Below are 13,708 nucleotides of genomic sequence, written 5' to 3' on the forward strand. Positions count from 1 at the left end.
GTTTGGCTCACAAGTATTGACACCCGATGAAGTAACCCTAGGCTGGCTTCTCTTTAATCTGAATTCACATTTACTTTATTTTATTTGCTGCTTGTTACAAAACTCAAAACCCCCATATTGTTTTAGCTTAATATTGATCCTATAGAAATAAAGTGTAAGAGTTGGTCTCTGTGGATTCGATCCTAAAGTGCTACATCGACATACCATTCGATTGTGGTAGTGTGCACATTAGGTTAATTGGTGTGCGTGAACACGAATATCATCTAAACATATACGCACACTTGTTCTAGCTTTGAAAGAGTAGATACATATGTGATCAGTTAACCAATCAAACTGAGTTTCTATTATTTTAAAAGGTTTCTTCGTAATCTCCGATGATATCCCCCTTCTGATACAAAATGACTACTGTTGATATTTTGTTTTTAACGCTGATTCTAAATATCTAGATTCAATCTCTTAAACTGCAACCTCACCCACATAAATTCATTGGATACTTTTGATCTTAAAATTTCTCATTAAGTACTTAAAAATAACACAAGTCTTACATGCATTTGAATTATAGTTTCAAATAGATCAAAACTTGTAAAATTTAAACCCTCGTAAAAAAGACATACAATTCCATGCACCACAACACACGAGAGTGATTAACAACAGGTTAATTGACGCTCAATGCTTTGAATATGTATTACATCATATAATCATATACAAACACAGAACAAGCCACACATAATACATAGTATATAACTATACAATGTATGTGAATACGGGGTGGGGAGGAGGATTACACGGCGGCTGCAGCTCTCCCTCGGCCGGGTTTGGCTCTGGCTGGCACCGCAGATTCTTTCGCCGGCCTAACTTTCTCTTTCCCCTCGTCATGTGTCATTTGCTGTTCTCTGCACTCTGAGCTACAAAAGGCCGTATCTCCCCTGCCATTTTAATAACAAAATAATTATCACTAATTATATAATATTCAAATTATAAAACACCAAATTAGATAAACATAAATCAGCCAAATTAGGGAAGCCTAATATCTTCTGGAGCTAATCATTGCACTTTTTGTTAGGGTTTGATTCCAAAAATCAGACAGTACTCTTAAAACGGTTAAAACAGTAAAAATAAAATTTACTTTCACTTTCACGAATATCTCTATGATCAAGATTCAAGAGCCTAAATACAATTATATGTAAGTTACAAAAAAAAAAGATTCAAGAGTCTATTGATTTTTTTAATGTTTTGGTTCATATTCATACCTGTACATATAGATGTCACGGCCAGGAACAAGTAAGCGTTCACATAAGGAGCAAGATCTCAAGAAATGTCCAGCGTCGGAAAACTCGCCTGAGTGTCTCCTCAGGTTACCTCTCGGTGGGACCATAGCTAAGAACCGTGGATCGACGGCTGCTGACACGTTTTGACCACTTGAACCGGACGGTCCGACCACAGTATTTTGGCTTGGACTCTGCTGAGTTGATGGTACCTCTGATTCGCTGGGAAGGTTCAGATCAAACTTTATCTCGGATAAACTCGTTGTTCTGTTGATCGGTGGTCGTTGTCTCTTTCCAAGCAACATCGTGTCAGTGTGTGTTAGGTTCTGGTTCGGGCTCTGAACAGAGAGCGAGGGAAGAGAGAAAGAGAGGAGGGAGTGAGGAAAGGAGAAGAGATGGAGTAGATAAAGAAGAACCATAAGCTGAGGATTTAATCTGAGCCGTTGATTGTTTCTGATCTGATTATGTTCGCTTCAAGATAATGCCACGTCAGAATTCTGTAATTAATATTATTTTAAGACGAGAACATTTTGCATGTGACAAATACTCCCTCCGTTTCAAATTATATATCGTTCTAGAGCAAAATTTTTGTTTTAAAATAAGTGTCGTTTTCGGTTTTCAATGCAAAATTTATTGAAAATATTCTCTATTCTATTTTTATATTGGTTGATGTGTATTGGTAATAGTATTTTTATTTTGGAAATATGTAAAATTAAATGTTTTCTTAATCTGTGTGCAAAGACTTAGAACGACATATAATATGAAACGGAGGGAGTACTATTTTGTGTAATGCGGTAAAGATTCTATACAAAAGTACAAAATATAAGAGTTACTAGATCTTGACCCGCCCGATTGATCGAGTTTTTGCTTTAACTTGTAAAAATATCATCAACTTATACTAATTTGAAAAGTATTGGATTTTATAAACTATGCTACACGTTTTTTACTATCATATGATTATTATTATATTTAATGTATTTGTAACATGAAAAATACTAATACCTTAGTATATATATATATTGTATTGTTTGTTTGATATTGTAACCATAATATAGAAAATTTTAATTTTAAACTAATATTAGCATATCTATCGTATTAATGGATAACAAATCTTATTTGAGAAAAATATATTTTTACCTATGTATTATATATAGACTATAAATATCAATAATTACAATGGTCTAATAAATGATCTAGTTATCAAAATAGATGATAGTAGCAAATTAATTAATATGACTCAATTCTATAGTAATAATTTAATCTTTTATAGTTTATTTGATATTGTAACCATAATGTAGAAAAATATTTTTAAAATTAATAATGACGTATCTATCGTATTAATAGACAATAAATCTTGTTTGAGAGAGATATATTTTTATCTATGTATTATATATAAACTATAAATATCAATAATTATAATAAACAACCAATAATTATAATAAACAATCAATAATTACAATGGCTCAATAAATAATTTAACTATTAAAATGGTTCATAATAGCAAATATGGCTCAATTCTATAGTAACAATTTAATTCTATAAGTCCAAAATAAATGTTATATTTGTGTCTAAATAACATTTTTTTTTTAACTCTGCAATTCATATTGCCAAACAAAACAAAAAAGTATTTATACTTTAACATTTTCTATACGGTGAAACGGGTAAAATTGCACATATCATTCGAAAAGGGCCCATTGAGCTAAATAACGAGCCCACTGAATTAACAATAATTAATTTTCCACATCAAAGATAGTTGTCCTCAAGCATTAATTGTCCATTCCATCCAGTCATTTTCTTCACTCGAAATATAGCCAAAAGAATCATATATATAATGCCACACTTTTCTCTCCATCTAAGGTGTCCACATCAGCAGTTTTTTAAAGTATGTGGGTCCCACTTTCATTTTCGATATTGGTTTGGGTCTTAAGAGATATGATTTTGGTTTATGTTCCATAAAAAGCCCAAGTCGTGTATAAGACCATTCGGCCAATATTTAGTCATATGGCCATTTTTAAAAAAGATCCGACGTTTTTATGTGGCAATCGACTAAAGCTCTGACGTTTTGTGGTTTAGACGAGGAAAGTTTGCCGTTTTGTATTCATTAAACAAGTTTTATGATTAGGTTTTCAGAGTTCTTCTTCTTCGACCCTCACAATCCCTGCTTCTTTTCCTAAGCCTGTAAAAAGATGAGTCTCTATCAACTCTTTACCTCCCATCTTTTCATATCTATCAATTCTTTTAACTGTGTTCAACGTATACCTCTTAAAGTTTACAATAAATATTTTTTTCATTAAATACAATTACAATCTTAAACTCTCCATCTCCCTTCGGATACAATGAAACGGAAAATTTACTTCAACCTCTATAAATTGGGAGAGGGTTGATAGCAGGATGGATCTTCACAGGCGCTATCAGCTTATTTTCTATCTTCAATTGGAGATGGAGCTGCTCATCCTCCACGAACAGGTATGATTCATTTTCTCTGAAATTTCCTTCCTACAAAGCCCAAAGAGATCTATCGAGTTGCTGATCTGCGTGTAACCATTTGATAAATTGCATCCCGAATGATCCCAAAACAATCAGCGCCTACCTCAAAACACAACACTAGGTATCATATTTTTTTTCTCTCATCTCCTTTTTAGCCAATAACAAAATAACTAGCAAAGACACTAATCTATGAACTAACTTTCACAGATGATGAGTAAACCGGCGCGGCAGCGCCCAGGAGACCTCCGCAATGTGATGTAGATGATCGGAGGACACTGAAGAAGAAGAAGAAGCCTGCAAAAATGTCAGAGGATGCTAAAGCATTGAGCATGATTTGACAAATGTTCAAGTACTGCTTCATTAGTGTTTCTCCTGCCACTCATGAGTTTTGTATTGTTTTAATCTCAGTACTGATCTTTATGCTGGACGTTACTATGATGACCGAGACATGGAAGCGGGATTTGACGATATCATGAAGGAAGAGAGTCGAAGGTAACAACAATATTTTGATCATGAGTTTCTTTCATTTGTTTCTTCTTATATATATTGCTCAACGGTATGTGTTGGACTTGCTCAATGCAGTGCGAGAATCGCCAAGGGAGGAAGATGAAATGGAAGCAAAGCTGATCGCAGAAGAACAAGAGCGAGAGTGACAGAGAAAGTTGCAGAAGCTGAGGCGTTAAAAAAAAGTTAGAAGAAACCTTTTGATCTTTGTCTTCTTTTTATATATATGACTTAGAGTTTAATCTTTAGTGCTTCTCTCACTCAAATCTCTTTGACCGCTTGAGGCACAAGAGATTTTTAACTTTCTTTTTTCAAATTAAGAATCTTTTGTTCTTGAAACTCTACAATTAGGTTATAGATTGGTTGAGTCACTTGAGGAATCTGTTGATGACCTTCCAAAGTTGGTGAAAGCTTGATTCTTTTTCTTTGTATAAAACCAGAGAATGATAAAAGAGTAAAAGAATATATCTTTATTAACGTGGGAGTTACTTTAGTTTTACTTTCCTACAAGTCCCAGTAACATGACTTTTGTGATTCTTTTATCATATTTTCCTCTTAAAGATCTTTGTTTGAGGTTAAGAAGAAATTGTCTTCCTCTTGCAACAGAGTTGTCGAGATGTTATTCTCCTACTTCTTCGACTCCTCTTGAGGAGAGCTAGAGACTATTCGAAGCTAGCTTAGAAATCGTGGAACCATCCTTTCTTTCTCATGTTTGGTATTATCATTCTTTTCCACAATCTAAAGATAGTTGAAAGTTTATGCTATGGTATAATTGTCTCTTTCAGTTCAATACATTAGAAAACTTGACTCTTTTGGTTTAGTTTAGGTTGGAGATTCAAACAGATTCTTATAGCTTTTCTGGATCATTTATATACTCCAGTTTGATTTTTGTTTTCCAGGTTACTGGTGATTTGCAGATATATAATTATAAGGTATGTTATAATTCACATGGGATACATATATGCGTAAATGTATGTTTTTGTAACGTAATTAAGTATTTATTATTTATATTTTAATGGACGATAACGGGAAAGATAAAAAATGTTTATGGAAGGGAATGTGTCACCCATGAAATGCTGGTAGAAAGCTATCGAACTTTTTTTAGTCTGTTTGGGTATTAAAACTTAGCAAAACACGTGGTTGGAGAAGAAGTAGAAACTATATAAGATTAGAATAGTTTGCTTAAAGAATCACTCAATCACAATCATCTAAAACCGAATTATGGTCCATTAGTCTCTACGTGATCTGCATATGGACTAATTACGTAAGGAGAGTCGTATAAATTGCAATGGACTAGAGTTCTTTTCATAAGTTGTCCCGTTTAAGAAACATATCAACGTAATGGTTGTGACAAGCAACACAAATTAATGGTTTAGAAACATATCAACGTATTCATTTGAGACTTTTTATATAGAAAAACAATAATGTCAATGACTCCGCGCTTGCGCGGGGCTACGCCCCTAGTCAATAATAATTACAAAAAAAAAACTCATTTCAAATTCGAAGCAATAACAAACACATCGTAGTAGAAAATAATTCTGGAAGTAAATGAAAACTGAAAGGGAAATGTTGTTATTTGGTTCCTCACGTCTCGGCTATTAAAAATGGACCACCTTCTTGACAAATGACAATGTTTAATTTAGTTTGGCCTTTGCAGATTTATAGAGCCTCCTCTCGTTTCTCCACTTCACAATGTTCATATGCCTCATATTTCTCACCAAACTTCAGCGTTTACCATACATTTATTTGTAGACGATTTAATGCCCAAACAAAACATGTTGAGCATATTTTGCATGGGGAAGATAGATACTCCTCAAAACTCAAAGCCCCTACTCTCCTTTTAAAAAATACTTTGTGATCGAAAATCACACCAGAAACTCGTTCTGACTGGTGCATTGTCACCTCTTTTTACAGAAAACTAGAGATAAAACAGAGCGGCACATTGTACCAAAATGGTCGGTCTCCAAGTTTTTTTTGCTAATATCTCGAAATTGTAAGCCTCGAAGATTAAAATGATAATTTAGAAAATGAGATCAGCATGAGTTTATTTTATTTATGCTTAGGTCACGGTGAAAAGGTTTGGGATGAGGTTTACTTCAAAATGTATGTATAAGTCACCGAGAATATATAGTAGCCAGGCCGGCCTGTTTCATTTTGTAAAATATTCGTAACTTTTTTAATCTTGTTCTTAACCTTTTAAATCTAAGATGATAATATAATTGTGTTCCCTTAGGGACATCCGATAAAATTGCAATGACACAAAGTGAATTAACATGGTCCATGCGGGAAGGTGACACACAATAGTTTAAATTTCTTTAGTAAAAGAAAATCAATCAAAAAGGTAAAAGATATAGAAACACAACTGAAGCACAAATACATATAGAAAATATCAATATATCCATTCTACCCGAAGATATAGTTTAATAAACACAACTGAAGCGCAAATAACTGAAGCACAACTGAAAAGATCAATCTCAAACTCAAGTACCAAACAAAAGAGTATGGCCTCGACTTCAAAGTTTCCACAAACAATAAATTTTTGTACAATAAGAACATACAAGAACTCTATATAGCTCGTATTTACAAAATTGTTATACTATCACAATAAAAGACACGTAATCGTCGGAAATGTTTATATATCACAGAAGCCAAAATATACCATGAAACTTAAATTAGTATTCAGAATATATGAAAACCCCATGTATCTTTGCTAGCTAATTAAGGAGTATTACTGAAATTAAGAAGATTCGAATTATAAAATCTCTTGACAAAACAAAAACCATTACAAGTTTATTTATGTGACACTACAGACGACATTGAATTTAAAATTAAACTAATACTATATGTTTTGCTTCAATAAGTCTAAACAGTTCAGATATATTTCATTTGAACGCAAATGCAACACACAAAAACGTTAACATTTATTTGAAGTACTTTGACATCAATTGAACAACTCAAAATGGAAAATCACGGATTTATTTGGAGATGTGATACCAAGCATATGAGTATGACTTTTTGATTTTTAAAATTTATGCGACATTCAAATTAATATTATTTTGTTAAATGATGATGGTAAATGAAAGTGAAGGGGAAGCTGGAGCTGACGTGGACATTTGGTGGTAATATAGAGGTTTTGGTATGAATATGATTGAGAGGACAAGTGGATACAAGTGAGTCAAAAAAGTGAAGAGACGTTAATTTTTATTTTATTTATTTCTTTGGTTGCTGATTCGTTCGGACAACGAAAAGGGTTATTATTACACAGTAACCAAATACAAGTGGTCCCCCAATTCCAAATATCGATCCCAGTAATTGAAAGTGGGCCATATTCTCTTTCACTAGTGGGCTTCAACATCTGGCCCACACCTTTCATTATTTTTTGTTTGGTCGGGTTGGTTACTTTTCATTATTCGCTTTCATTATTATTTTTTGACGTTGTTTATCAATTAACAATGAATAATGATAATCATTCACAAGCAACAAAATCAATCAGGAGTGGGGACATTTAGTTACTACATTAAATCCCACACGCATTTACTTCTTTTCATTTAAAATAAAAATCTGAAGTTGACTTCAATAATTGTATGTCAGTGATATAAAATATTTTAAAAACCCAATAAAACAAATTTTATATATTTGTTTTCTATGAAGATGCAGAGCTGTAGACACTGAGTAACGTAACATAGGTTGAAGTAGAAATGATTTTATTATTTACCAATACAAAACTTGGCGAAGATGGAAGATAAGACCTCTTCAGAGACATCTTGGCCACTGATCTGAGCAAGCGCCAAAGCAGCTTCTCTAAGCTCAATAGTCCAGAAATCAATCGGAATCTCATCTTTGATTGCTTCTCTCAGCCTCTCTAACGCCTCTTTCGTCCGCACCAGTTGCTCGCATTGTCTCTGATACACAAAAAGAAAGGGGTAAATGCAACATTTCAAAAGTTAAACGGATAAAAACAAAACAATAACATATTAGAAATGAGAAAGACCTGATTCACTGTCCATTGATGTCCTCCACTAGGGACACGATCAAGACCAAGAATCTCCAATATTGCTTCTTCAAGCTCTTCAATTCCTTGACCAGTAACAGCAGATGTAAATACAGATCTATGGAAAGCTTCTTCCTTCTTATCTTCTAGTTGTTCAGGAGTAGCACAGTCGATTTTGTTCATCACCAGAATCATAGGCTGTTTCATTTCACCAAAGATCACAACATAAGAACAGTAGTAATAAGTAATAACTAATAAGAAGAAGTGAATATCAAATAACTACCTTGTCAGATTGTATCTTACGTAGAAGCTCAGTGTCTTCTTCAGTCCAGCCTTCAACAGCATTCACCGCCATGATTATTACATCAGCAAGTTTAGCAGCTGTCTCTGACCTCTCAACTCCTGCAGTTTTTTCATCACACTATCTATCTCAAGATCTGAGCTTTAGCAATTAATCCTTGAATAATACTTATAATAACTTACTCCCTCGTTTCAAAATGGTTCATACTTTAGAAAGAAAAAAAAATTGTTTCAAAGAAATACATTTTTACATTTTCAAAATGTGTTTTACTGAGTAACATAGGTAAATTGTAAATTTCAGAAAAAAAAAATAGTGTTTATTGAATTTGGTTGACTTAAAATTGTGGAAAATATTTAATTAGAAAAGATAATGCATTATGATAAAAAAAAACCACTCCCTCTGTTTGAGAGAGAGTGTCAATTTAGTTATATTTTTTCTGTTTCAAAAAAGTATCATTATATATTTCCAATGTAAACTTTTCATATTAAATCTATTTTACCCTTTTAAATAACCAATAGGTTTTTATTTAAATAGTTTTTACTTAGTTAATCATACATTATTGGTATATTTTACATTTTTTTAATCTGCTTGAAATATGTAAAGGAGATGTTTTCTTAATGTGTGAAAATTCTGAAACATACATTTTTTTTTGAAAAAGAGAGAGAGAGAGAGTACCTATCTTTTCAACAATGTCATTGGTTTCTCTGATACCAGCAGTATCAAGAAGAGTGACAGGCACGCCACGGAGTGTAACACTAGCTTCCACCACGTCACGAGTGGTTCCAGCAACTTCTGTAACAATGGCTCTCTCACTCTGCACGCTAAATTTAAATCACCACCAGTTGAAAATCTAATGCAATTCCATTTGAATAATAAAACTCTGTTAAAAAGATAAATAAAAACGATCATTATGTTTCCATACTTTGCTCCAAGCATTTAAAAGACTTGATTTCCCAACGTTAGGACGCCCAATAATAGCTACCTGTAAGCACTTAAAAAGCTTCAAGCATGAACAAGAAGAAGCTTGTGTTTCTGTGTGTTTAACCTGCAACCCGGTTTGAAGAAGCTTGTCATAGTTTGCTGTATCTAACGCACTCTCTACGTCTTGAGACATTTTGTTTATTCTGCTGATAACAAAGTCTACATCCAGTGGTGGCATCTCGTCCTCGAAATCCAAACGAGCTTCGATTTCAGTGAGGAGCTCAACGCATTGCGATCTTAATGATTTGACCAAAGACGAAAACCCTCCCTAATAACAACACTTGTAGTTAGTTTATATATAACAATTGATTAAATAATATTATTTGATCAGATCACAAAGGAGAGCAGAGAATGTTATATGCCTGAATCCCTTCCAAAGCAGCATCTGCAGCAGCAGAAGACTTAGCTGAGATAAGTTTCTCAACGTTCTCAGCTTGCGTAAGGTCCAAACGTCCATTTAGAAACGCACGTAGTGTAAACTCTCCTGTTCAAAAATAAAAAGGATTCAGAATCTATAGCCAAAAAAAAAAAACTCAACATAAGAAGAAATATAGTTTCCTGACCTGGTTCAGCTAACCTTGCTCCAGCGTCAACACAGGCCCTCAAAACACGGCGCAGACAAACCTCGCTACCGTGACACTGGAGCTCAATCACATCTTCCCTTGTGTATGACCGAGGAGCCAACATAGGCACTGCTAAAACCTTAATTAAGCAGCAGTCACACTCCAATCATTAAACACACATACTCCCAGTGTTATAACATTTAAGAAAAAACCGTTTAGGTGTTTAAAAATCAGTCTAGTCTGCCTAATCAATAATCACCCTATAAAGAGCATATTTTAAAATATCGGTTAAAGCGTTCAAAAAAATCAGTATAGTGATCCACCTAATCAAAAATCATAAGGGCATAGTTACCGACTAACGACATATTCTATAATCCATCTATCTAACACACACACACACACACACTTATCCACTAGTAGAAATGCCATACAAAGTCTGAAGCTTTCTATTATTAGCGTCAATGGAATTAAAAAATTTGAAAACTTTCGATGTGTAGTACCTCGTCAACAACATTGCCTTTTGAATCAACAACAAGTCCATACTCCACGAAATGACTCCTCGGCTGCCACAGATCAATACTCTCCTTCCTCCTCCTCCCTCCTCTTATTAGCAGGATGAAAGACTCGTCCAGCGACTTCCACAGCCTTATCTCCCGACAACCGCACGATTCCGACAGCTCCAGGTGGACCACCGATCGGCGTCACTATCGCCGCGATTGTACTCGAGCTCTGGAACTGATGATTATCGAACGCGTCGTCTTCAGCTACCTTGCTGCGGCTCTGAAGACCCAACACACGCTCGTCTCTTTTGTAAACGAAAGAGCCCTTCTCTGAAACAAATGGGGAAAAAGAGAGAAACCCGTTTAGCAAAATTAGGGTTTTGAAAATCGAACTTTGAGAAACCGTTTCAGTGGCTTTAAACCTGACGACGCAGCTGGGGGTTTAAGAAGAGGGGTTTTAGCAGAGGAGGAGGAGGAGAATAAGAGAAAGGTTAGATTTTTAGAGGTGGGTTTGGTTGTTCTGTTGCCTCTGGTTATGATCGGAGCGGCGTGACGGAGGAGGTGAGCTCCGACGGAGCGGAAGGAGAAGAGAAGCTCCATTGACGGCGGAGTTACGGATAACGACGGAGGCGGCAACAGATACTATGAGAGTGAGAGATTACAAAAAGAAAAAGGACAAAACGCAGCGTTTTGTAGATATGTGGGTTTCGTGGATTTATTTGGTTTGGTTGGGCTTTTCTCCAATAAAGCCCAGTGTGTATTGTTTCCAAATTCTAACTGTGCAACTTGAAGACGGGCTGGGCTGCCTTTTCCTAAAATATGAGAAGACGGGCTGGGTATTTTAATCCTAGGCTATTTGATCCGAACTATTACTTGTACTAAACGGTTTTATTCACCGATTAATAGTTAAATTAGTGACTAAAAAATCAACTTAAGTCGTAAACGAATCTTATTAATTCTATATCATCGTCACTAAACATGAAAACCTCGAAATCTCTAAATTCACTCTAATTTTGAGTATAGACGATTTCTGATGATATTTGTTTCCGTGATTGGACCGAATTTACACCCTTGTCATCAGACAATTGTCTTCGTCATCGAAAATCGTTTTCGCTCAAAGTTAGAATTTGAATTTGGAGATTTCAAAATTTTCAGGTTCAGTGACTAAGATAATTGATATAAAATTAACGAAAATCGTTTATAACTTAACAGTTGACTTTTTAGTCATAAAATTGTCAAATCAACTATTAGTTGGAAAACTAAATCGTGCAAGTAATAGTTTAGTATTAACTTTTTAGTCGTTAATTTACCAAATCAACTATTAGTTGAAAAATTAAATCGTGTAAATAATAGTTTAGTATTAAATTTACTGATTTCAAATAGTTAAAGGATTTTTTTTTCCCTGAAAGTTTATTATTACCAAAGAAAGATACAAGACCAATAGATGAAGTTACTATCCATGGTTAACTAGACCGGACAACAGACAAACCCCGGAAACTAGATCCCACAAATGGGATGCATTAGCCCAAAAGAATACAGACCAGGGCGCTTACAACAACAACATTAAACTAAGCAACTAACTTCCAAACAATTGATGATAAACAACACTTACAGACATGTCTGACTTCTAGAGAATCCATGAAACTGGTTAACGGGACTGCTCTCGGCCAGACCACCGAAAACCCACTTCCTCCTAGCACAACGAGGATACACCTCCAGAACCAAGTAACAAGAACTTCATAAACCGGCAAGTGAGAATCCTTTTGATTCCACTAATCACTCCCGGAAGCGGCTGAGTCAAACAGACCATTGAAAGCCTAGGTATGAAGCCACAAAAGACATGATCTCCACGAGATCTGCAACAAGCAACTAAGAGCGAAGTCCACCAAATCCGAAAAACGATCGCAGGCCATGAATGGCAAAATAATGATTAGGCAGAATCCATAGCAAACCCCAACCGGAAAGACAACATCTGCAATAGAAAACCATACAGTAGCCAAGGAGAAACGCAAAATCAACAGAACCAATCAGATCTAGAATGAGATTCAAGGATAAAAAGCTATTATAGCTAGGCTACACCGTAAATCAACAGATCCGGTACTTTTATGAGAGAATCCACACCAGATCTGAAAGTATAAGTCGACTTGGTAGATGCGTATCTCCTTCAAAAACGGAAGCAAAGTCACACACCGAGTAACAGAGAAGCAAGCATGAAATAAAACAAGAGTATAGGACCGACGCTAGTGCTGAAGAAGCCACCCCGCGCCGGTCCTCCATAAAAACGCAGGAAACTTCAAGAGAGAAGGAGGAGAAGATGAACAGTGCGAAGAGAGAGAAAGGTGTGTGTTTTCTCTTCAATAGTTAAAGGATTTAAATGTATATTTTTCCGTGTGAGATAACCTACCAATTTGTTTTCAAGCGCCCACGTGCGAGTAGGCAAACTTAAAATACACTTTTGGGTCGTTAATTTTTTTTTTTTTTTGAAAAAGTTATTTCACACAAGTGATTATTTCATCAAATGCTAATAGTTACAAATTCTACTTAACAGTTTTGAGAATTTTTATTTTTATTTTATTTTCTTGCTCTAGGAAGAATGTTGCTAGCTATCAAATATAATAGAGATACTAGATTTTGACCCGCCCAACCGGGCGGGTATTTATTTTATGTTTTTAGTTTTTTATTTATAAATGATATATTTGTAATATTTAAACATAAATTTAGATTGAAAATTAAATTTGTAGTTATAATAAAAATTAAAAGTTTTAAAAAATATTTTGATATAAATTTTAAATTCCTAATTAAAATAATATAGAGATGGGTCATAATTTTTTCCAATTCCAAAATCTTATCATTATTAATAAAAATAAAATAATTTATAAATAAATAAAATATATAAACATATTTAAAATTAAAATAAATTTGTTTAAAAAAAATCTTACGCCATTGTTGTTTATTTCTATAGTTTGACTGGTGGCCGTATAAATATTTGCTTTCACTTCAATTTTTTTCTTTGTTTTAATGATAATATATATATATATATATATATATATATATATATATGTGTGTGTGTAAATTAATATGTATTACATAATTGTTAGTATAACATTTAAAACAAA

At 34.2% G+C, this 13,708-nt stretch overlaps 2 protein-coding genes and 2 long non-coding RNA genes across 5 annotated transcripts; 1 reads left to right on the forward strand and 3 right to left on the reverse strand.

Annotated features, from left to right (window-relative positions):
• Nucleotides 1-569: 569 nt before the first annotated feature.
• LOC108823859 (FCS-Like Zinc finger 6) lies at nt 570-1,652 on the reverse strand. Its single transcript, XM_018597151.2, has 2 exons — nt 1,251-1,652; nt 570-926 (listed from the first exon to the last, which is right to left on the reverse strand). Exons 1-2 carry the CDS (start codon nt 1,568-1,570, stop codon nt 782-784), a joined length of 465 nt encoding a protein of 154 aa, XP_018452653.1. The 5' UTR covers nt 1,571-1,652; the 3' UTR covers nt 570-781.
• Nucleotides 1,653-3,353: 1,701 nt separating this feature from the next.
• Nucleotides 3,354-4,733, forward strand: LOC130499526 (uncharacterized). Of its 2 annotated transcripts, XR_008938383.1 has the most exons (5): nt 3,359-3,731; nt 3,849-3,873; nt 3,960-4,056; nt 4,161-4,244; nt 4,335-4,733. It is a non-coding gene; the product is annotated as an uncharacterized LOC130499526 (long non-coding RNA). The 2 variants fall into 2 exon arrangements; XR_008938382.1 differs by having other exon boundaries at nt 3,354-3,731; nt 3,960-4,244.
• Nucleotides 4,734-7,769: 3,036 nt separating this feature from the next.
• Nucleotides 7,770-11,261, reverse strand: LOC130499453 (uncharacterized). The gene is given in 11 exon segments (XM_056993534.1): nt 7,770-8,158; nt 8,248-8,445; nt 8,531-8,649; nt 9,224-9,362; nt 9,471-9,530; nt 9,594-9,797; nt 9,892-10,013; nt 10,093-10,231; nt 10,593-10,667; nt 10,669-10,922; nt 11,015-11,261. Coding segments are annotated over 11 exon segments (1,683 nt in total). The 5' UTR covers nt 11,193-11,261; the 3' UTR covers nt 7,770-7,963.
• A 722-nt stretch (nt 11,262-11,983) lies between these two features.
• LOC130499405 (uncharacterized) lies at nt 11,984-12,938 on the reverse strand. The gene is made up of 2 exons (XR_008938260.1): nt 12,714-12,938; nt 11,984-12,564 (listed from the first exon to the last, which is right to left on the reverse strand). It is a non-coding gene; the product is annotated as an uncharacterized LOC130499405 (long non-coding RNA).
• Between the last annotated feature and the right edge of the window lie 770 nt (nt 12,939-13,708).

This window comes from Raphanus sativus, chromosome 9 (genome assembly GCF_000801105.2).
Source record: "Raphanus sativus cultivar WK10039 chromosome 9, ASM80110v3, whole genome shotgun sequence".
In the NCBI taxonomy this organism is placed as follows: Eukaryota; Viridiplantae; Streptophyta; class Magnoliopsida; order Brassicales; family Brassicaceae; genus Raphanus; species Raphanus sativus.

Coding starts and splice junctions, on each gene's coding strand:
- LOC108823859 (XM_018597151.2), bottom strand. CDS start 1,570: ATGTTGCTTGGAAAGAGACAACGACCACCGATCAACAGAACAACGAGT. Junction 927..1,250: donor CGTGACATCTATATGTACAG/GTATGAATATGA, acceptor TTAAAATGGCAG/GGGAGATACGGCCTTTTGTA.